Below are 22,872 nucleotides of genomic sequence, written 5' to 3'. Positions count from 1 at the left end.
GGCTTTTTGGAAACAAATCAGTGCTGTCCTTTCTTAGCCTTATTATGATAGAATCATCGAATAGTGTGGGTCGGAAGTGACCTTAAAACTCAGCCATTCCAACCATAGGCAGGGCCACCAAAATCAGGTTGCTCCAAGCCTCATCCAACCTGGCCTTTAACACAGGGATGAGGCAGCCACAGCTTCTTTGGACAATCTGTGCCAGTGCTGGGCCAGCAGAAGGCCCTGGGGCACAAAATCATTACAGTGTAAGAGGTGAAACAGGTTGCACGGGTTTGCTATTTGCTAAATTCTTATCAGCCTCTCCTGTCATGGCTGAGATGGAGTCAGTCTCTTTTACCAGGTAGCACGCTACAGGACAAGGGAACTAGGCTTAAGTTGTGCCAGGAGAAGTTTAGTTTGGATATCAAGGAAAATTTCTTCACAGAATGCGTTGTTGAACAGCCTGTGGCACAGCCTGCCCAGAAGAGCGGTGGAGTCCCCATCCTGAAGGGATTTCAAAGCCGCGTGGATGTGAGGGCATGGCTTAACGGTGGCCTCGACAGTACTGGGGAATGGGCAGAACGGATCCGGGAAGCCTTTCCCAGCCCAGAAGCCGCTGTGGCTCAACGACTCCCACGACTGAGCGCCGGAACGCCTGAGGGTGCCCGGCCATGGAGGCCCCGCCTGCCCCCCGCGGCGCGCGCAGGCGCGGGGCCCGCCCGGCGGGGGTCGGAGCGCGCAGGCGCGGGGGCGCCGCGGGCCGGTGCGGGCCGGGACGATGGCGGGGCCCAGCCTGCGGCCGCACGTGCACTGGGCACAGCGGCACCGCGAGCTCTTCCTGCGCGTGGACCTCAGCGACGTCCGGGTACGGCCGCGACACCCGGGGGGACTCAGCTGCGGAGGGCACACTGACCTGGGGACAGCCGGGAGGGGACATCTGCGGACATCCCGGGAGTGACACCTGGGGGACGCCGGGCGGGGACACCTGTGGGGAATTGGGTGTGGGGAGAGACTCACCTGGGGGACCCCGGGGGAAATCACCTGCAGGACACCTGGAAGGACTCACCTGCGGGGGAGACTCACCTGCGGGTGGGGAACACCTGCGGGACCCCAGGGGTGGCTTACCTGCGGATCCCCGCGGGGACAAGGGCAGCGGGGCTTGGCGCTCCGGGGAGGGCTGTGCGGCCGTGGGGGCGGCGAGACCCCCCGGGTGGGTGCACTGACCCCTGCGGGTTCGCGAGCTGCCAACTAATGCATGTTCTCCCTCCGCAGAACCCGGACATCACCATCACCGATAATGTCCTGCACTTCAGAGGTAGGGGCTCCATCGGGGGGTCTCAGCCTGGCCCCTCCCCGGGCTGCCGCTGTCCCACTTGTCCTCATCGCGGGGTGTCTGGTTCCCATCAGTGGCAGGAGCCACTGTGCTAGGCATGTTCCGATCCGCCACATTCCCACCCACAGCTCTCTGTGTTCCAGCCCTGGTAACCATAACAGGCCCTATCTTATCTAACAAGAAAACCCCAACCTCCCCATATTTAAATACCAGTGGAATTTCCATATATCCTTCCCATCCTGGGCCAGCCAAACCCCAGAGATAAGTCACAGCAATTTTTCCTTTCACAAAGACCTTGTGTGCAATTCTTATCAAGCCTCCACATCAGGAACTAGTGCTCCATTTGGAAACTAAAGCAGATCTTGCCCTGAAAGATGTTTTTTTTGCAGCTGGACAGCTGCACGTTCCAGCACCACGGAATTTTTTAAGATGTCTCATTAGGAGCTGCTGCCTCCTCGCTGAGCCACAGCCAGGCCATTTGATAGGAGGGTGTTGCACATCGTGTTCTCTTTGGGATCAGTTTACGGGGTGGAAGGGTGGGAATTAAACACAGTGTGCAGTTTTGGAGCCCTTCTGGGGACAGAAGCAACGTGGGAGATAACAAACCCTGATAAGTGCCCTTCTGCTGCTGGGAGGGACTCCCCACCTCACCCTCCTACACACCCAGCAGCACCCATCTCCCTGGGTGCTGCATTTTGTGGAGGCTGGACCCCTCAGCAGGAGATTTTCTGCTGGATTTGAGTTATCCGTGAGGAGCCTTTTGATCCCCTCTTTTGGGAATTTGACATGCTGGCTTCCTGCAGCAGGGACCCTTTTTCAGCATGGCGCAGACTTGCATCAGCTAGGTTTTGGTGTCTTCCCCGTAATTGTGTGGTTTCCTCTTGCCTCTGAGGAAGGCAGGAAGAAAGTGCTGTGAATAAGTGCTGAATATTTCTGCGTACAAAGCATCCTTTGCAGGTGGAGTGTGTGGAACCACACTGACTATCAATTCTTGTCTTTTAGCCCAGGGTCACGGTGCCAAAGGAGACAACATATATGAATTTGAGATCGAATTCCTCGAGCCAGTTGAGCCTAAAGTAGGTATTTTTACTTCTCTAATTCTTGCAAAGAAAAAATAAATTTTGAAGAACTCAAAAGGGAAATGGCTGTGCATAAAGTTCCCAATATACTGTTTAAATTTTTCTGGTAGCTCTGTAACAGCCAGCTCTGTGGCAGTCTTGTGTGCCATTGTCTTGTTTTAATGCAAATCACCTCACTGGAACTGGTGCTTGCATGGACCAGCTTGAGTAAGCACTTGCTTGTCACTTGTTACACAGCAGTTTTAAGTTTTTTAAGGATTTAAAGTGGGAGAATCTGGCAATGTGTTGTCTGATGCAACCTTGACTGGAGGTCAGGGGAACATTGTGCAGTCAGTGTGATGTTTCATGGCTTCTTTTGTAGCTGGACCAAACAGAGTCAGGAGAATTAGTGTTTCTGGCTTGAGCAGATTTCTTAGGCTGTGATATGTTGTGGCTCCTGCTGGAGAAGTCTTTCATTAATCCCTGTTGCAGTCTTGAGTGGAAAGAGCTTGTGTCCCTCTGTGTTACTCACAGGTGGCTGTGAGGTCTGTCCTCACCTCTCAGAGCCTGGGGCACAGGAGAACTTGGGCTTTGCTCCTGGGGCAGGATTTGTGCTGCTTATTCCTGGCTGAGTTTGGGATAGTTCCAGTCAGACTGGGAGCCACCGTTCACCTCTGCTCTTCGGCAGGGAAGGAGACCATCAGAGGGGAAATTTCTAGGCTCTGTCAGCAGGCGTGTTTCTGGTGTGGCTCCTGCCAGGTGTGGAGTGGCAGACAGTTTCAGGGTCTGGTCACTGCCTTATCATCTGCCTGGCCCACAGTGTGGGAGAGGTGCCTGTCTTTGCCTGTGCCTGTCTCCTGTGCTGGCAGACACAGGTTCTGCTGTGAGCCAGGCCTGGAAGGCAAGTCCTTGCCTCTGCAGAGCAGCCTCCTTCCAAAAGTTGTCACTCTGAGTCACTGTGGAGAACAGACTGAACTCTGTGTAACTACAGATGGTCAGGACCAGGCAGTATCACAGTCCAGGTTTTTCTCCTTTAGTTTTGATGTGCAGCATGAGTTCCCCTTGCTGGTGCCAGCAGTGAGAAATGGAGCCTGTGGCAGGCAAAGATGAGGTGTAGTAGCTGTAAATTACAGCAGCAGCCTTCAGATGTCTGAAGAGCATCCAGCCAGCCTTGACAGAGCAGAGCTGCTGTAACGTGCTCAGTTAGGAGTGCAGCTTGTGCAGCAGTTTCAGCTGGTCTGACAGGCAGTGCCATGTGGAGCACCACCCTTCTTGGTCAGAAGGGCTCCAAGGTGACAGTGCCATGGGCTCCAAGGTGACAATGCTGTGGACTGTAAAGATGGAGAGGTTCTGGGCTGCCACTGTGCAAGTGGAGAGGCCTTGTGGGGTGGCAGTGACCACACTGCTTGCTCTGTCAGCTTACCTTGTCTCCAGGCATTCCCTAAGGCTCTTAGCTCCTTCTCTCAGTGCAGCAGGTGTCACATGGGGTCCCCTGTTTAGACAAGTACCTGTGGCTGCTGGCAGTGTTATTTTTACTGCTGGCTAGAGGAGGTGGGTGGCTCACAGTACTAAGTGCAAGAAGTGTAAAGGCAAGATTGGGGGTTCTGTCCAAGAAGGCTGACACTAGGGTCTCTGCTAGCTCTGTGGTGGGATGCAGTGCTGCTGTGATATGGGCAGGCTGCTCATCAGGTCATGCAACCATCACAGCTGCCATCTTCAACTGGTCTGCCCTTTGCTTCCATGCATTGGGTGGCAGAGAGACATTTGTGCTGCAGCAGTTGTGTCATCCCTGCCTCCTTGATAAGGGGAGCTTGGCTACCAACTCAGCCTCGGAGCTTGTTTCATCTGACTTTTGCTGATGTTTCTGCCCCCAGCCTGTGTGCAGGATGACCCAAAGGCAGCTGAACATCACTGTGCAGAAGAAAGAGAGTAACTGGTGGGAGAGGCTGACCAAGCAAGAGAAGCGCCCGCTCTTCCTGGCGCCCGATTTCGACCGCTGGTTGGACGAGTCGGATGCTGAGATGGAGCTGAAGGAAAAGGTGAGTCCTGTGGGCACCTGGAGTTTGTGCTGCTTACAAAGCAAGGACAGCTGTTCTCCCGTGCCTGAACCTGCATTCTTCATTCACCAGGAGTCCCTGGCATGCTGCTTGTTATTGCTGTTCTATATAGAGTTGGTTAAGTGTAGTATCCCATGAACTCTCTCCTCTTACCATAGAGTACATAGAGGAGTCCTCCTGGGGGGAAAGGACAGACTCTCACCTGGACTTCCTCTGGTTTGCCCTTTGCCTGTCCCTTCACTGTCTTGGGACCCCTGGTGGCTGCCCTTCTCCACAGGAGACCAATCCCCTTTGCCCTGCCCTTATCTCCGCCCCCCACCCCTTCCCCTTCTTAAGCTGCCTGCACTACTTGGTTGCCCTCTTTCTCGCTGGGTTCCCTTCAGCCACGTGTGATATACTTTGCTGGAATAAAACCTTGCTAAAAGGAGCCTTTCTTGCCTCTCTCGCTGAGCCAGCTGTGGTGAGTGTTGTGTGGGGATCTGACTGCACTGCCTGAATGTTAACCCCAACCTGCTTTTCTGCAGGAGAGGTTTGTTGGGAACAGATAGTAGGCAGCAGCACACACTATTCAACACCTGCATTTTTAGTTAAGTGGTTCAAATTGTAAGTGGGAATTTGAAATAGGCACATTTCTGGTTAGAACTGGAGCTGGAAGATGTGTGCTGGCTCCTTGCATGTGCCCCTTCCCTGGTGTGCTGATCCACAGAGGATCATGTCACTCTGCCATGTGGAGCCCAAAGGAGTGAGACCTGGACATTGTCTGGGAAGCAGGGATGGCTGAGGCTTTCCTGAGCCCTGGCTGGCCCTGCTGGTGCATTCCTACCATCCGGTGAGCTTGAGCAGCTTACTGAGTGGGGAGGTGCAAGATGGACTTGGAAAAGGCTCGAACAGACCACATTCCTGCAAAACCCTTTTACAACAAACACTGACTGCCCTGCTCCCCTCTGCTGCCATGAGCTTAGCAGGGAGCAGAGAGGGGCACTGCGGTGCTAAGGCCCAGGAGCATTGGAAAAGGCAGGCAGAGAACCTGGGCTGGATTTTCTCTGTTCTCTTCAGGTTGCTGGTGGATCATGTAAGAAACAGCACAGTCATAACTGAGAATTAACATAGAAAGCAGAGGCTTTTTCAGCAAAAGCATCTAATTACTAGAACACCACACGGTGAGGGCAGGGTAACTGGTTAACACCCTCTGACTTTAACTGTACTATAATTTCTGGATGATGAATGTTCTGCTTTTATGCTGGTAAAAATTTAAACCTTCTAGCTACTGGCTGCTTGGCTGAGTTTTAAACCCATCAGCTTTGCAGTAGTATAGTTAACAAATCACTTGCTAATTACAGTAAGTCTTTAAAACCTTATCCTTCATCTTAAGGAAGAAGAAAAGATTAACAAAATGAAAATAGAATCCAGAGTCCCAAAAGACCGTAAGTAACTGCATCTTTTTAGTGGGTAAAGTGGGATTTGGGAAGTTTGTTCACACTTTGTGAGCCTTGACTGTCAAGGAGCAGTTTTGAGTGGCTTGGTGTGTCTTGGAGGGGGATCTTTGTGAGCTATTAGAAATTTAATAAAAATGGACTGAAGGTTCCAAGGAATGTCAAAAATCTGACTAGCAAGTTCTGGAGTTCTGGCCGATGATGGCAAAAGCAGAACCCCCAGTGCACCCAACAATGCTTTTATCACAATCAATAACTTCCCTTTTCCTTATAAGCTTTATTCTCAGAAAGCCTGGTTTGCAGCTCGATTACCGTTGTACTCTGCTTACCTGATGTGTTTATTACTGATTTTAGCTTTCAGACACCTGAAGAAGGGATACCTAATCATGTATAATCTTGTACAGTTTTTGGGATTCTCTTGGATTTTTGTGAACATGACAGTACGACTATTCATCTTAGGAAAAGGCAAGTAATGAGCACTATTTTATTTATATTGGAGGGTTTGAGTTGATTTTCAGTGTTGCTTTTAAGACCTTTTAAATAGCAAAATCTAAAGGGAGATATATTTAGGAACTAAACCACGAGTGCAATGCCAAAGAGCACAATGAAAGCCTTTCAAAGGTCATCAAAGTGTCAAGGGCAGGAAAATACTGTCCCCTTGTAAATCACAGCTGTGTACTCTGTGAATGATACTTGTGCTCTGCCAGGATCACTTCTAACAAAATCAGCTGAAGCAAAATGTCTCGCTGACTGCGATGCTAATGTTTTTGAAAATGATCTGGACAGAATCATTTTTGAAGCAGGAACAATCCATTCTGTTGAGGTACAGCACTACTGCCATTTTTGTAAAGCAATTACTGAAATAGCTCTTGATCCTTCTGGGTGTGAAATGGAGCAGTGTTTCTGCCCCAACTGCTGTGAGTTCAAGATAAGGCCTAAAAAGAACTTATGTAATTATGCATCATGTTTTTCTCAAATACAACTAGAATCCTGTTATCACAAGCTGTGCTGCTGCACCAGCTTCCTGAGCATGGAAATTCATTTGTTCTCTAAAATGGTTGGTTTCCTGTGTCTTACAGATTCCTTCTATGACACATTTCACACTATTTCTGATATGATGTATTTCTGTCAGACCCTGGCATTAATGGAGATCATGAATTCACTAATAGGACTGGTCAGATCACCGCTGATCCCTTCTGTAGTGCAGGTTGTATTTCTAAATTCCTCTCCTTGCTTTTATGTTTAAAGTAAATGTTTATTTTACACAAGTGTTGAGACTCTCCTAAAGTAAGTGATGCAACCTCACTGGCACTGGACTAGAGGATTTCTTATTCACAAGGCAGGAACCCATGCTTGCCAGTCTTGGCTGTCACAGGCTGTCTGTCTCCTTCCATCACCTGGGTAAGGGAGTGCAGGACAGCAAAAGCAAGAAGCTGATAAAAGTACATGATTTTGATTTGGTGCCAGTGCCCTTTTTATCCTGGTTGTGGTTGTTGTGCATAAAAATGAAGATGGCTGATTTGAGACTGGATGCCTTGGATTGTACCTAAATACAGGGCAAGATGCCTACTTGTAAGCAGCAGGTCACAGCTCAGCTGTGAGTTGTGTGCTCAGATGTGTGAGGATAGATATCTTGTGTTTCTGACAGCAAGAACTTACCCTTACTTTTGATGAAGAGTGAATGTTCCTTAATATGTTTATCTTTAATAGATATTTGGAAGAAACTTCGTTTTGTTTGTTATCCTTGGGACCCTGGAGGAAATGCAGAGCAAACCTGTGGTGTTCTTCATATTTTATTTCTGGAGTATCATTGAGCTGTTCAGGTTGGTGGGATTTTCCTCCTACCAAGTGTGCACAGAACAAAGTGGTTGTTCCCAAGAAAGAAGATTTTGATCTTTGTATTTTTTGGAAGAGTTGGCCCCACAGGGTCCTTGAGTCATGGACTGTTCACAGCCTTCCTTCATCTGCCAAAAGTTAAGGCAGGGCTGGAGTCTGAAAGTGATACTGCCCTGTTGCTTTATTTCTTTGGTGCTTTGAATTTCCATTGTTAAATGAGGCCTTTATCTTTGAAACAAAGTTATTTTGAAGGGTTTATTAGGCAGCCAGGCAGTTGCCTTCATCCCTGTTCATTTTACAGAGCCTGAGCTCTGTAAATTGCCCAATAACCAGTGTCCATCATCATCCACAGGGGCAATGCCTTGAATATTCTCGTGTCCTTTTGGAATTGTGTTGAGCACACAGTGTATATACACAAGACCAATTCTAGTAGTAGTTTTCATTTTAAACTGTTTGTTTCCCCTGACACTGTAGGTATCCCTATTACATGCTTTCCTGCATTGGAATTGAATGGAAACCACTCACCTGGCTCCGTTACACTGCCTGGATCCCTCTCTACCCCTTAGGGGGCTTGGCAGAAGGTATCTCCTTAAAATAGTTTACTAAATAATGAATTCAAGGCTCGGAAAATAACTCAATTTTTTTTTTTGGCAGCTGGACTTAAAATAGTAAAGTAGAACAACAGTTAAACAGATTTTCTTTGAGGTGAACCAAATATAAGCATTTTGTCTTTCATACTGAATCGAACATTTTCAATTTGATGTAAAGTTTTCCTTTTGGAGGAAAGACTCCCTTTTTGGAGGTGGAAGTAAAGGCAACGATGGGTTGCATGAACGAATGGAACAAGAACAGGCTGCACAGGAGGCCAGTGCTCACTTCCCTCTACTGAACCAAAGCTTTGTCTGCTGGGCCTGACTTGCTCAGCCTGGCCTGGGTTCACACCAGCTCCCAGGTCTTGATATTATCTTGTAAATGACTGCAGAGGACAGGCAGGGGCTTATTCCTGTGTGGCAAACCCGTGTCTGTGAGCCAGGAGGAGCTTTGGGCATTGCCCAACACCAAGCAAAGGGAGGAGTGTGCCTGTTTCATTGTTGGGGGTATTTCTGGATGGCAAATCCTGCTGGCACAGGCCCTGGGGCTGCAGCTGTGCCTGAGAACAGTCTCACCAGGAGGGTTCCCTGCTGCACCCCCTCAGCCAGGTGCTTCCCACCCTACTGCATGTTCAACACAGTCAAAATTGCTGTCATTAATCAGCACTGGCAAATTAGAAGGGACTATGCTGAAATAGGTGGTGTGGGCTGGGTAATTATATATTTTATCTGTACTTGGTAATGATGGTGACCTTCTGCTTTCAGCTGTCTGTATTGTTCAATCCATTCCAATCTTCAGTGAAACAGGGAAATTTAGCCTGGGATTGCCAAATCCACTGAACGTCACAATCCAGTTTCCATTTGTGCTTCAAATATATCTTATAGCCTTGTTTTTAGGTAAGTATTTAATTCTATTTCTCAGTATTGAAATAAAAAGTTTCCCCTGAATAACTTGATTTTTCAAAGAAAATAAAATTCCTGCATCTTGGGGACCATGGCAACACAAAATTGCTTGAGGTTAAGCATTATCCTTGTGGATTGTTCATGTAAACTTGTCAGTGATGGGGGGAACAAACCTCCAATGAGCTCTGATTAGCCCTCCAAAAATGTGTATTGGTAACAAATTAGCAGCGTAAAGCTGGGTTAAAGGAATTATTTTTACATATGTTTACAACCATAGTATACTTCGTTTCACCTTTTAGGGGCTAATTGAGCTTTAGAATGATGTAGTGGCAATTTAAACATAATATCATACTAAAGTAATTTAGTTAAATGTTGCAATACTATCACAAATGCAACATGAAATCATGTTTTTCCAGGAAACAATACAGAATTCTCTTTAAATACTGTATTTAAAGAAGAAAACCTGCTTGAGACATAGTTGGTTTCTGGTGTTACATTTGTAAACACAATATAAATTCCTGGTACCCACACCCAAGCTGGGTATCCACAACTCACCACAATTTAACCAAGAATTTTAAACTGAACTTTCACTAGATTTCTCCTGCTCACAGACATTGCTTAAAGCCACCCTTCAGTTGAGTTTTACTCTGAAATACCTGGTTCATCCTCCTTAGCTCTGCACAGTTGGTGTCATAACTTCTTAAAGGTGACAAACAAACCTTCTAAGCAGCTCTTTACCAAACAGCCTGTGCAGCAACTCCTGCCTCAGCCAGCAAGAAAACACTTGCATTAGCTTTCATTGCTACACACACCCCTAAATAATTTATTTTGTTGTGTGGTAGTTGGGTTAGTTGGGGTCTGTTATTTTTCCTTTAGCTCTGGTACAGCCATTTTATCATAAAAAGACGCAGTGATGTCCTACCTAAACACTTCATTCCTTTCCAGGGGTATTTGTAAACTTCCGTCACCTCTACAAGCAAAGGAAACAGCACCTTGGACCAAAGAAGAGAAAGATGAAGTGAAGCAGGACTGCAATGCTTTCTTCTCTCACTTGGGGACAAGATAAGCCTCTAATTCTTACGGTTTTACCCACTGTAATGAAAGAATTTTGTAAAATGAAATGACCACGCTAGATTTCATGATTTCATAGTGAATTCAGGTAACATTCCCTTATATTGGATTTTGTTCCCTTTCCATCATCTATGCATGGCATTTACCATTGAACATTTAAACTTGTATCCTGTCAACCAGCATATTAGAAAGAAATCCTATTATCTGCATATGATATGCTTATAATCAGTGGAGCAGCACTAAATAGAAATAGTTTATCTTTTAATTGGAGATTTGCTCTTTCAATATTGCATGCAGATAGGGCTTCTGACGTGGGATATGCTCTTTGCTGGCCTGTGCTTTTCCTGGGAGGCATCTTGATGACAGGAGGAGGCACAGTCTGAGGCCACTGTGCAGTGTTTGGGTGTTTATCAACCACTGGGATAAACTTGCTCAGTATATACCCCCCTTTTCTTCTGCAGCATTATTGATGATGCAGAATTAAAACTGGAAGTGGCTAATGCTTTTAAATGCTACCAAGTTAGTCTGTTTCTAGTTGAACCTTAACAGGATAGGAGCTCTGTGTGGACCATAGCAATGTGTATTCCTGTAGCAACAGATCCTGTCCAGTCATTAGGGAAAGGAAGCTGCCATGAGGGCAGAAACGCTTTCCTGGTTGGTAGAACAAGCACTGAAATGTAACAAAACAAGGGAACATAGGTACCATCTTTCCCCTGGCACGTGAACCCCAACACAACTCCATCCAACCCATGCAAAGGGAGAATGTGGAATTCTCATGGTAGATGGGGCCCCTCTGATCCATCCTGGCAGGGCTGTGGCTCCTGTATTTACAGCCTTCAGCAAGGCAGCAAAGTCACTCTGCTACCTGCATTTAGGGGTGCAGCAGAGAAGTTGGTGTGTATGGTTGACAGGCTCCTGGGGGGATGGAACAGGGGGGTCAAATAAACTGTATTATTTAGATAACACATATCAAATCTTAGTAAGGGAGATCCCACACACGGTTTGAAGGACCCTTTTCTCTTTCCTGGTTTTAACCATCACTACCACCACCAAAGAGAAGCTCCCCCCACATTTCAGGTCATCTGCTGTCTCACCTGGAAACCTCTGGCTCAGTTGACTTTATTTCAGCATGTCCTTCTTCACACTGAGCCTCCTGTAGCTGATCCCAGATTCCTCTGGCCTCCTTAACCCAGCTTAGAAATGTACAGCAAGTTTAGTTCAAACTGCACTGTGGTTATGAACAGGTTGTTTCCCAACTGCCACTGCCCCAGGCACTGCAGAGCAATGCCAGCAATCCAGAACAGACACAAGCTGAGATTAGCTTAGTGCCATGTTACTATTTATCTTTTTCTATTGTAAAACAATATGAACCCTCCAGAAAATTATTTTATATATATTAAAAGTAACAAACAACAGAAGGTTTGTGATATGGACCCAGTGCTTGTTACTGTACATGAAATAGTGTTAGGAGGAGACTAACATAGAAGCAGTACAAGCTCCACGCTGCATTTCACAAATTGTGTTCTGTCAACAAGAGGCGAGATACAACTTCTCTTTGGGAGAAGCACAGCCTACTTTACTCAGGAGAGTTGAGCACTATTTACACAATATTTCACTTAGCACACACTGTACCTATGTTTGAAGTATGTGAAAGGGTTGAATTAGCTGAGTAACAGAACAGCAAGGATCACTTTCATCCTTTGATTTCTTCTCTGGGCATTTAAACCTCTGTTATGAAATCTGTATGCATTCATCAGTGAAACTGTGGTACCTAGTGCAAGCTGTCATGGATCTTACACTACTGAATTTTAGTCCTTCAGAAAGAATGTGTTTCTATTAATAAAGATTTACAACCAAATTTTGTTTTAGTTCAGTTGTTTGTTCTTTCAAATTATACAACTTCCTTAGAAGTTGTATAATCTGATATTTAACTTGAGATAAACAGCTGGGACCTGAGCCTTTGCCAGGTCAATGTTTTGGGGTACATAGCCTGCTATGAAAATGGAACAAATCCAATTTAAATTTTCATGAAGAATTACTCTTTATTTGTATTATGCAAATAAAAAAACATGTGTCCCAAGATCACGTTACTTTCAAAAGCAAAAGCACTGCAATGCAAGTGATAATGCTTAGTACAAACTGTCTGTCAAGTTGGGCATAAAGTCAGGGCCAACACCCCAAAATCAGTTCTGTATCTGATCTTGCAGGGTGCTTCTCACACCTTTCTTTGGACTAATCAAGTTGATGTTTAAAGTGTAGTAGCTGCCTTTTAGGATACTTTCACCAGCGAGTTCAGCTCTGCAGTAACTGCATTTTGGGGAGGCCAAAATCCAAGAGCTGCCAATGGCATTTTTTTCTCTCCTCACATGTACCAAATAATTTCCACCCATCATCCAACATCATCACTGGGTTTGGGACACTTTCCACAGTTTCCAGGTCTGACTAAAAGCCACCACAAACGAGCTACGTTTGTTTAGAGAGCACTGATACAAAACTTCCCCATTAGGATAGGAAGTTCTTCAAACAGTGACTGAACAGGCCAGAAGAAAATCTGAACCGCTTAAGCCTTAATCTAGAGAAGCTCCCAAAATGGAGACTTCACATTCTCTCAGTGCTGCTACTGGAAAAGTCTGTCTGCAGAGGAGCAATGTTGTGATCATAGGCAGCATATTCCGAGGCTCCGGTACTTGCCACTTTGAGCTGCTGGGCCGCGTGTGTGAGCTGGAAGGCGGCGTCGGGGTGGGCGGTGTCGGGGAGCAGCGTGCACTCCCGCTCCAGCATGTCTGCCACGCCCTTCAGCAGCTCCAGGAAGCCAAAGGCCAGAGCTGCCTTTCGCAAACGATTCAGCTCCTGCAAAGACACAAAACCCCTTTTAAAGCCACTCCAAGCCTCGACATCAAACGTGGGTTTCCTGTATCTGTTTTTAAAAGTGATGTTACTCACAGTGCAGCTGCTGGAAACTGTCCAGCTGCTCGTGGATAGAAAGTCAGGGCTGAAGATGATAACAGTGGTCTTCCCTTGATCCTTTTCTATAAGCCTCCACTTCTTCCTTTTGTGCATTCAGCTATTGTACCTGCCTGCTTTGTCTGTGTCCCAGCAGGGAAGCTTAGGCTTCACTGACTGACTGCTGCCTTTGACCAGAGTGTCCAGTAAAATGTAGAAACACTGATTTTTCTTCCCTATAAACTGAACAGTGCTTATGTGCACTCAGGCAGGGTATTCATTCTTCAGGACTCTGGAGGCTGCAAAACCAAACTGCTTCAGCACTAAGCTTGCAAGAGGAATAATTACCTCCAGCTACAGTCTGGTAATGGATCATTATGGTGTGGCCAAATGTGCCTGGAACTTTGTCTTTCTCTGCTTCAGTTGCAGATAAAATTCAGGAGGAGACATTTTCAAGACTCAGAATGCCATCTGTGTTCCTATTCCTCTCTGATCCCTGTTAATTTCTGCCTGGACAACAGCATAGAAGTTCACCATGGAAGTAGCAGAGGTCATGAGGGGCATTTGTAGACATGACACATCTATGACAGAAAATGTAGTGCCAGACCATTGAAATGAGACGCCCCTGTCTCACCTTACCAGTCTGCAAGTTTTTGCAGAGCACTGCAAGCCTGAACAGAACACACTGTGGTTCCTCTGTCAAATGCACCACCATCACTATGGATCAAATTCGGCCAGCCTGGAATGTTACTCACTTTATAGAAGGTTTGTGTTTTCTCAGGAAGTTTCCTTGCATTTCTCAAGATCTTCTGTACATCTGTCTGCAGAAAAGAGAAAAAAAAATCCAATAATCTTGGCAGCTTCTGGGGGAAGGTGCAGAACAACCCCCAACTCTTTATGGATAAATTATCCTGACCATTGACAAAACTGCAGCTCACAAAGGCTGAAACATAACTGGTAATTATACTTAATCAAATAAACCAAGCCAGATGCTTCACTGGAGACACAGCTCTCATTAAACAAGCTATGCTTTCTGATTGCATTTTAATCATGACATTGTAAAGAGGCAGTGTTTATAAAAATGAAAGAAAAGCAATAAAGCAATTACACTAAATGGGCAAGACATGCACAGACTGCAGTTCCTGCTGAGATGGCTCCTGCTGCTCCAGGTAAAGCAGCACAACCTGGCTCATTACCTGGAGGCCACTGGGTTTGATCCAGACAGTGACATTCTGAGCATAGCTGCGCTTGTTCTTGGGCTGCAAAGGGAAAGGGCTCTTATTGTCATCCTCTCCATAAGGATTTTCTTTTGCATCTGGGAGAAAAAATAAATTCTAGATTTAGCAACCAAGAATTGCCAAGATCATTTACACAGCACTGAATGGTTAAGAGTTACTCAGAGGAGTATGACCAGTACCTGAAATGGGGCCAAGCTGTGCCATCTTCCCCAGCCATGGGAGGGGCTCAGGACCAGGTTCAAAGAGTGACATCATGAGGTTTGATTTCTTCTTGCTATCAGCTTGTGAATAAAGCATTCCATACCACTCTGGCCTGTGGAAAAGAGCAAACCCTCAAAGGCTGAAAATCTTCCACCCCTCTGCATAGAATGTGCCTCCCTCTCACTGTGTGGAGGCTCAATGTTTGCAATTTGTACTGACAGAAACAAATCTGCAATTAAAAATCCACAGCTTAGTCTAGCAGTGCAGAGTTCTGCACAGAATACAGATATAAATAAGCATAATTTATAAATAAAGCCTAAATGAGCAAAGTAAGAGATTTTTCAGGCAGACATCCAGCTCCATACCCCAACTGGACGAGAGCCACCATGCCTTCCACTTTCAGGCTGCCATGTAATAAAACACAGAAGTTGGGGATTTTCCCAGCAATCTGATTAGCTGAATTCTCATCTTCAGTGTCATCTGTGATCCCAGGTCCCACCTCATCCCCCTCTGGGGAGGAATCAAAGCAAAGAAAGAGAAAACATGAGAATAAATTCAAACACAAGAGATCTGTTTCCATGACACCACCCTTTACTGTCTGCCTGCAAGAGTTAATTAATACTTTTGTAGAACAAACAGCTGCAGAATGAACTGCTTGGGCAAAGTGGCACAATAATGATACATAAATGTTCCACTGCATTGTACTCAAGGGCATTAAATATTCATCCTGCACCACATATTTCATGTCTTATTATTATTCTGAACTGTAGGTTTAGCATGTTCTATTAATAATGATGTTGTAAGGACCCTGGCCCCTCTATGAACTTCACAAAGAACACAGTATGCAAAATAAGAGAGCTTGTGGTTAAGGTTTTAATTTTAATGCAATCACAAAAATGTGACATCTGGTATATTGATAAAGCAAAAAAAAACCCTGTGTTTCCAGTCCAAACCTCATTACAAGGGAAGTTTAAAGTAGTTTTTGCTGAAATAAACCCAACTTGCTCACCTCTATTAAGTGCAATGGGCAGTACCAAGTGTCTGGATAAGACAGGAGGGCTGGAAATGTCTGCAATATCTACAAACCCAACAATTTCTAGATCTGCAGGGAGACAACAGATTTAAATCAGATTAAAGACAGTTTAAGTTACATTTGGAAATAAATGAAATGTATTCAGAGGCTATTTAACATCACCACCACCAGGTTTTTTGAAGCAATGACTAAAGGCAGCACTAGAGAACCCAAACTGAACTGGAGTGCAAAGGGTTAATAAGTTAGAAATACTTATAATATATGTGTATAAATATATGTGTATAAAACACACAGCTTTTAAAGATGACTTTCAGCACAGACTGCTGCCCACGAGCTGTGCTGCTGGACAGTTACATAACTGGGCACCTTGCTATTTACACTGTACACAATCCACTGCTGTCTTACAAATTCCAAAAGAGAAAAAGCAAATACCTGCTGCTCACGGGAGCTGTGTCCACTGACAGGGGGGCTGGGAAGGTTTTTCTTTGCACAGTTGTTTTTAAAGATAATTTCTCCTCCCTGAAGCTTATGAGGGTGTTCATGGAAAACAGCCTGTGGCTGTCTCCCAGTCTCTACCCCTAGAAATTGTTACCCTGAGCTCTGAAAGTGCCTCTGCCATACTGCAGCCCTTTAGCCAGGTACACATGGATGAAGCAGGATGATATTTTTGTTCCCTGGTGTCACACATACACCAAAAAATTACACAATTGTAGACTGATCCTTGCAGAAACAAAGTGGATGAGGCAATAACTCCACAGGATGAGAGGTGGTAGTGAAAGGGCAGAAATCAAATGGCTTTTAGTAAAAAAGCAATCAAAGATTTGTTACCTGTATTAATTGCTTTAGGAATGGGGTCTATTTCCTCATCTATAATGAAAGGCTCTGGTCTGGGAAATACTTGCACATCAGATGTTAAATGGCCACACTTGAGGACAGCATGGAATGGTGTATAAGCCAGGTCTATTAGCTTTCTAGAACACAGTTATTAAGGAAAACATAATACATATTAAATGAAAGTAGTTTGTCTAAAGCACACTAATTTAGCTCCTAAACTTTTTTTAACTACAGTTAATTCAATAGTTCTAGCATTGCTAAATTATGAAACAAAGCAGCATTATCCCACTCATGGAAGATGAACAATAATTATGGAAATTACTGCCTTCTATCTGCCAAGCATAAACAGATGCTACAGTTTGGTTACAATGACTAAATAAATATTGACCATAACCAGTGAAGACCAAAATGAAATTACAGTTAACAAGATCATAAAACAATAAAAGAAAAGAGTTTAATTAGAACATCTCATATCACCAGATTTCTTATTGTATTTGTTTTCCTTTTGAGATACCAACTGAAGACCTTCCCAAAGGTCAGTTATCTATGAGTGTGCTCACCCAAACATGGACTGCACATTCTTCAGGCACAGGGGGCCATCAATGGTGAAAATCTGCCCTTCCCCATTGTTTAAATCAATGAGCCGTTCCAGGCAGTCTAAGGAATCTGTGCTTTGAAGCTGCAGAAAAAGAAGGGGAAATATTTTTGTTGAGTGTTCTTTTTATTCTCTTTTGTACTAACCAGTATTTTTAAAGAAAATACACAGAACACAGCAAAAAGCATCTGATTGAATGCTCCCATGACTTTTTGTTCTCTCTCTTCTTTCCAAATAAACCAACATTCTTTGTCTCCCAGGCAATGTTCTCTTATTACTTATCAGAAATAGATTATTTATTTTAAATATTTATTTTAAATATTTCCCAGTTATTTTGAGATGTTTACAGTGCTTCAATCACCCAGCTTAATCAAAAGAATAATCCTTGACAAAGAGCATGAAGCTGAGATATCTAATTGATGCCTAAGCAGAAAACCCTTCTGTGAAGGACACAAGAATACAGGTGTCAAATCAAAAGCAATGCTATTAATGAAACTTAATCTAATGAATATTAGTCCAATAGGCTTCTTTTTAAACAAACGTTTATGCAACAGAATTCTAACTCCTGTAAAGATTTTTAAAGCTGGGATTGAAATTTGCAAAAGAAAGAGAAAGGAGGAAGAAAACTGACACCTTTCCTTCAAAACTAAGGGAAGGTGTTTTGAACACTGGCTTGGAGACTTCAGTTTTCCCCTCTCACATTTCTACATACAGCCACTGTGTCTTAAGTGCTGAGCATCTTTACAACACAAGTAATTTATTCAAGAACTTAACTGTAGATTAAGAAGAACCCCAAAAGCATTCAACGTAATTAATGCAGTAGTAATATAAACAGAGACATTAAAATTCCATAATACTCCCCAGGGACAAACTGACATGATTTATAAAGATTATGGTAATAATGCAGTAGCAGTAGATAATAACAGTGCAATAATAAACTTTTAATTCTCTTTCAGCCAGTAACTAAGCACCAGAATGTCAACTAAACCTTAAGCACAAGAACATCAACACAATGTTTTGTGCTGACCTGGTCGTTAGCTCAGAGAAGACCAACAATTATCCAATGCAACAAAGAATATGACATCACCTCTTCCAGGTTGGCCATGCACATGACATAGAGCTTGGACGGGAACGGGAAGGGCAGTGGGAACCTGTTGCTGTCGCTGCGCTGGCTGTGGGTGGCCAGGGAGTGGCGCAGGGAGCCCCTGCCGATGCCCAGGCAGCCGTCGGTGACCAGGACAACCTGCGGGGCCCGGGGACAGGTGAGACACTTCCAGCTGCACAGCGCACCTGAACACCCACACACTGCAGGAGCCTTCCTGCAGCGCCTGCTCCCACCCAAACTCCCTGCTCCCAGCGGGTTTCCTCCACCGAGCTGGGCAAAATTTCCAGAAGGAACCCCACATCAAGGAGAAATTGAAGACTGAACCCTCATGGTTTACACGGTGTGCATGGTAAATAAACCTTTTCTTGGCATGGGGTAATTGCACCAACATTTGAATCTCATCCATTTCATTTTGAAGTGTACACTAGAAGCACAGTGGCTACACAGCCAAACACCAGCCTCGTGCTGCTGGACTCAAGGATTCCAGGTTTATTTTCAGAGAGATGATAAAGCAAATTTTTTCTGCAGAATCTGGAAAGCAACTCCCACTACAAGCCACAGAAACCTCAAAAAAGGGTAGTATTAGTGATCTTAATGCTTTGCAAATACAGCTGCAGTAGTTCTGTTCACATTTTGCAGCAGAACTACTATATCAAAACCACACACTTTTCCTTTCCATTCAATTGCACATCCAGAGTCAACCCCTGTGGAAACCTGCACTAATTACACTGAATAATGGGATTATTTACACTCAGCTGTGACCCAGCTTCCACAGGAGTAAAAGAGCTGCTCCTTCAATGCTGCATGGCAACAGCAGGCATGATTTCTGGCTGCTAGGTAAGGAAAAATCACATCCAGTTGAAACTCCATGTAATTGCTACATCCAGATTTGTATTCTCCCTGCATCCTCAGTCTCTCTCACAGTCTCCTCAGAACTGGTGCTCACCAGTGATGTCTCCCACTACTCCAAGCTGCACAGCACATTTTTCAGTGCCCTCCATCACCCCAGCACCTGAAGTGCCAGTAAAATGAGCTATGGCACAAATGAGAGACAAAACATTTGAGGTCTAATCTCTGCTTGGTTTTCACAGCTTTCTTGTTGTTTGCTTTCTTGTTTTTTGCTGTCCCAAGGTGCCTTTTGTGTGTGTTGGATGATGAAGCACTGGCTAACCAATAAACCTCTATCCTTTTTCTCCTTTAAGAATATTGCTTCAGGCATCTTCCCAGCTCACTGAGCTGCAAAATTGCTGAACTTAAATCAAGTGTCTCAGAAAACCAAGGGTTAAAGCAAACTCTGCCATAAAAGGCAGCAGATTTGGAAGGCAGAGAGCTTGCAGGGCTGAATGGGGGGTGTGAGCAGCTGCGTGGCAAATGACTCATTTGGGGGAGAAGTCACATCAAAACACACTCAGCAGCAGCCCCACCGTGTTGGTTGAGAGCTGGAATTGTTACAAGCCCTGGAAACCATCAAGGACTGGAGGGGAGAGGCTCCTGATGTGGGACTACACCCTTTCCAAATGCAGTGAGGCTCCTGGGACAGCAGACTGCATCCAGATCAAACACCAGGCCTGCACAACAGTGCTCCTGAGCCACATTTTACAATCCACTGCACTACAAGAACACATTGGGCAGGAAACAGTCTCTTTTTTTTTTTTTTTTTTTTTTGCTGCTGAATATTTTTATAAAGATCACCTTCTGTTCATATTGCAGGTTTAGCCAAAATACTAATTCTTTGTGGTTTTACATAAAGCATGCCTGAGAGCATTCCAAACTTTCAAATTACATTTACATTTCTCTGTGCAACTCACAGGGACAGAATCAACCACAGAATCACAGGATGGTTTGGGTTGGAAAGGGTCTTAAACATCACCAAGTTCCAATCTCCCTGCCAGGGATAACTAAACATGCAGTGAACTTGAACCAGAGCAATCAGCCATACCTGGCAAGGAATTGCTGCCCCCCATTCCTGCTGGACAATGTTGCAAACCCCCAGCAGCGCCGACTCCAAACAGGTTTTGTCATAGTCATCCATGTTACTCAGGGCTTCCTGCAAAGACAAACACCACAGTCACTGCTGGGGGAGCACCCCTGCCAGGAGACACCCAGCAGTCACTCCTGGCTTTCAAGGAACTGTAATATTATCAACACAGCTCTTTAAGAGTGAAAAAACACCTTTGCATGTCTTAAAAAAGTGAAAACCTGAGGCAACATATAACAGGAAACACTAAGCTGAGAAAATCCTCCCAGGTGTCAGAGCAGAGACCACAAGGAGTTTGTTTCACAAAAACTCTTTGGCAGAGAGAGAGTAACAAACCCAAAACTCTCATCTGCATCCATAAAGCAGCTTTTCTCCTAGAAATGAAAACCTCACACTTAGCACGGCATCACCAGGATGCAGCTGTGAGAGATGAGCTTGCTAAAGGAGCCTGGCTGGGCTCCTGGCTTGCAATATTCCTCAAATGAACTCTTAGGGAAGTGAAAACTAATCAGAGAGGATGCACTGGCACCCACCTGCTAAACTGCAAACATAACAGAGAACACTTTCAAAATCTCTTTGCCCAATGGACAAACCCAAACCATGGCGGCCTGTGAGAGCAATGTGTCATTTCCCCCTGCATGTGAGGGTCAGATATAAATGTACAAATTTTACTGGATTCAAAGGCTCCAGTGCCTTACTGCATACATGTGAAACTTCCCTCTTGGACCTTCTCCTTTCCATTTCCTCCTCCCAAATTCCCACCACATCTGTGAGGCCTAAAATCACTTATTCTTACTCTTGTACTGTTTTGACCTCTACACACTCTCAACAGCACCTTCCGTCTACCAAATCACTCAACTCAAAGCCCTTCTAAATGGTCTTGTCAGCCACATTGTTTATCAAGAGCAAACCAATAACTACACATAAAAACAGGGACATCACAGACCCACTTGGGGAGCTTCATCAGGCAGTCCTTCCCTCCATCCCATTTTTAACTCCATTCCACTTCAGAGTCAATCAGCCACACCCCAGTGCTCACCTACAAAGGTGCAACTGGCAAAGTTCAGTGTTCCAAACACACTGATTCCACCTGCCCTTAAAATAAGGACAAACTCACTCAATTCACGACATTGTGCACAGGATGCACCAAATCACACAACTTCACCTGGCTTTGGTGGCACAATTGGCTGATTTTTTAAAAATGTCGACGGTTTACTGCTTTAGTGTTCACACCCCTACCTGGAGTGTGTTGTAGTCTCTTGTGAAAGGCACCATCAGCTCCCAGAGGGATGAAAACACCACCAAGGCCGTGAACTCCAGCTTGTAGTTGGTGGCCATGTGCTCGAAGAGCATGGTGAGTCCGTGGGCAGCCAGGTGCTTGCGCTGGTACTCCTCGGAGCCCTCCACCGACACCGGCCGCGTCATGGACAGCGACACGTCCATCACCACCACCGTGGGCATGGCGAGCTGCTCCTCCGCCGCCCTCACGGGCGGGCTGGGCCGGGATCACCTGCGTGCGGCGGGAGGGAAGGCACAAATCATCACCAAAGCTGCACCTGGGGAGCCGCGCGTCTCGCCCCCTCACGCTGACCCCGGGGAGAAGCGACAATTACCCTTTCCCCCTCAAAACGAGGGGCTGAGCACAGATTAGTTGAACACACGCTGAACCCCACACGGCATTTCCAGCCGGGCGCAGCGCAAGGCCTGGAGACGGCAGGAGCTGAGCCCCGCTCAGGAAAGGGCGCAGCCCTGCCGCTCCGAGGGCGGTCGGGCAGGGATCCGGCCCTCCCTACAAGCCTTTGCCCTCAGCGGGGCTGTCCCCGGAGCGCTCCCGGGCCGGGCCGGGCCGAGCGGCGGCGGCGGGCACGGAGCAAAGCGGCGGAAGGAAAACGCTGCTGCACACCCCGGCCCGCCGCGCCGCCATGCGTCCGGCACGGAAAGCGTCCCCCCGGCAGGCGCGGCCCTGGCGGGAATGGCCGCGTCTCACGCAGCCCGTGAGGGCTGACACCGTGCGGGAGGCGGGAATGTGGGATGGCCGTGCTGGGGGAACGTGGTGCCCACGTAAAATAGGAGCACAAATGACCGCTATGTGTGGAGAAGGCTTTATGGATAAGCATCCCGGCTGGGCGGTGCGCCCCCTTCTCCCGCTTCTGTACCTGTGGGAGTGGGGGGGGGGGGGGGCGGGAGGCAATAAACCAGTGCGAAACTGGGATGTACTCCTGAAATTGTGTGTTCAGACAACAGTTTGCTTTAAAATTATCAGAGAGGCACAGAATAGTTTAGCTGGAAAAGCCCTCTAAGATCATCAAGTCCCACTATTGCCTCAGCATTGCCAAGGCCCCCATAAGCCATGTCCCAGGTGCCACATGTATCCAGCTTTAAATCCCTCCAGGGATGGGGGCTCCACCGCTGCCCTGGGCAGCTCCAATGCTGAACAAGCCTTTCAGCAGAGACATTTTTCCAATATCCAACCTAAACCTCCCCTGCTGCAACTTGAGGCCGTTCCCTCTGCTCCTGACCCTGTTCCCTGGAGCACAGCCCGACCCCCCTGGCTGTCCCCTCCTGTCAGGAGTTGTGCAGAGCCACAAGGTCCTTCCTGAGCCTCCTTTGCTCCAGGCTGAGCTCCCTCAGCCACTCCAGACCCTTCCCCAGCTCCATTCCCTTCCCCGGCCATGCTCCAGC

At 46.1% G+C, this 22,872-nt stretch overlaps 3 protein-coding genes across 3 annotated transcripts in view; 2 read left to right on the top strand and 1 right to left on the bottom strand.

The window, feature by feature from the left end:
* MTFMT (mitochondrial methionyl-tRNA formyltransferase) overlaps nucleotides 1-22,872 on the top strand; it is a 431,560-nt gene that overhangs the window by 302,607 nt on the left and 106,081 nt on the right. The gene's annotated exons all lie outside the window — the stretch shown is intronic.
* Nucleotides 727-12,121, top strand: HACD3 (3-hydroxyacyl-CoA dehydratase 3). The gene is made up of 11 exons (XM_030228503.2): nucleotides 727-847; nucleotides 1,255-1,297; nucleotides 2,318-2,391; nucleotides 4,248-4,412; nucleotides 5,803-5,854; nucleotides 6,218-6,328; nucleotides 6,943-7,070; nucleotides 7,574-7,686; nucleotides 8,174-8,280; nucleotides 9,055-9,186; nucleotides 10,138-12,121. Exons 1-11 carry the CDS (start codon nucleotides 761-763, stop codon nucleotides 10,212-10,214), a joined length of 1,089 nt encoding a protein of 362 aa, XP_030084363.2. The 5' UTR covers nucleotides 727-760; the 3' UTR covers nucleotides 10,215-12,121.
* Nucleotides 12,280-22,023, bottom strand: INTS14 (integrator complex subunit 14). Its single transcript, XM_018913998.3, has 12 exons — nucleotides 21,804-22,023; nucleotides 21,430-21,700; nucleotides 20,152-20,259; nucleotides 18,195-18,350; nucleotides 17,073-17,191; nucleotides 16,507-16,649; nucleotides 15,655-15,747; nucleotides 15,011-15,155; nucleotides 14,624-14,757; nucleotides 14,403-14,521; nucleotides 13,962-14,027; nucleotides 12,280-13,113 (listed from the first exon to the last, which is right to left on the bottom strand). Exons 2-12 carry the CDS (start codon nucleotides 21,649-21,651, stop codon nucleotides 12,862-12,864), a joined length of 1,557 nt encoding a protein of 518 aa, XP_018769543.1. The 5' UTR covers nucleotides 21,652-21,700; nucleotides 21,804-22,023; the 3' UTR covers nucleotides 12,280-12,861.

The sequence above is a fragment of the Serinus canaria genome, chromosome 10 (genome assembly GCF_022539315.1).
Source record: "Serinus canaria isolate serCan28SL12 chromosome 10, serCan2020, whole genome shotgun sequence".
Lineage (NCBI taxonomy): Eukaryota > Metazoa > Chordata > Aves > Passeriformes > Fringillidae > Serinus > Serinus canaria.
This window is presented reverse-complemented; position numbering and strand designations above follow the sequence as displayed.

Excerpts from the sequence above, each read along its gene's own strand:
- HACD3 (XM_030228503.2), top strand. The coding sequence starts at position 761 with ATGGCGGGGCCCAGCCTGCGGCCGCACGTGCACTGGGCACAGCGGCAC. Across the intron at positions 7,071-7,573 it reads TGATCCCTTCTGTAGTGCAG|ATATTTGGAAGAAACTTCGT; the intron begins GTTGTATTTCTA and ends TATCTTTAATAG. Across the intron at positions 8,281-9,054 it reads CTTAGGGGGCTTGGCAGAAG|CTGTCTGTATTGTTCAATCC; the intron begins GTATCTCCTTAA and ends TTCTGCTTTCAG.
- INTS14 (XM_018913998.3), bottom strand. The coding sequence starts at position 21,651 with ATGCCCACGGTGGTGGTGATGGACGTGTCGCTGTCCATGACGCGGCCG. Across the intron at positions 17,192-18,194 it reads GCATGGCCAACCTGGAAGAG|CTTCAAAGCACAGATTCCTT; the intron begins GTGATGTCATAT and ends CTTTTTCTGCAG. Across the intron at positions 14,522-14,623 it reads ACAGCTTGGCCCCATTTCAG|ATGCAAAAGAAAATCCTTAT; the intron begins GTACTGGTCATA and ends TTTTTCTCCCAG.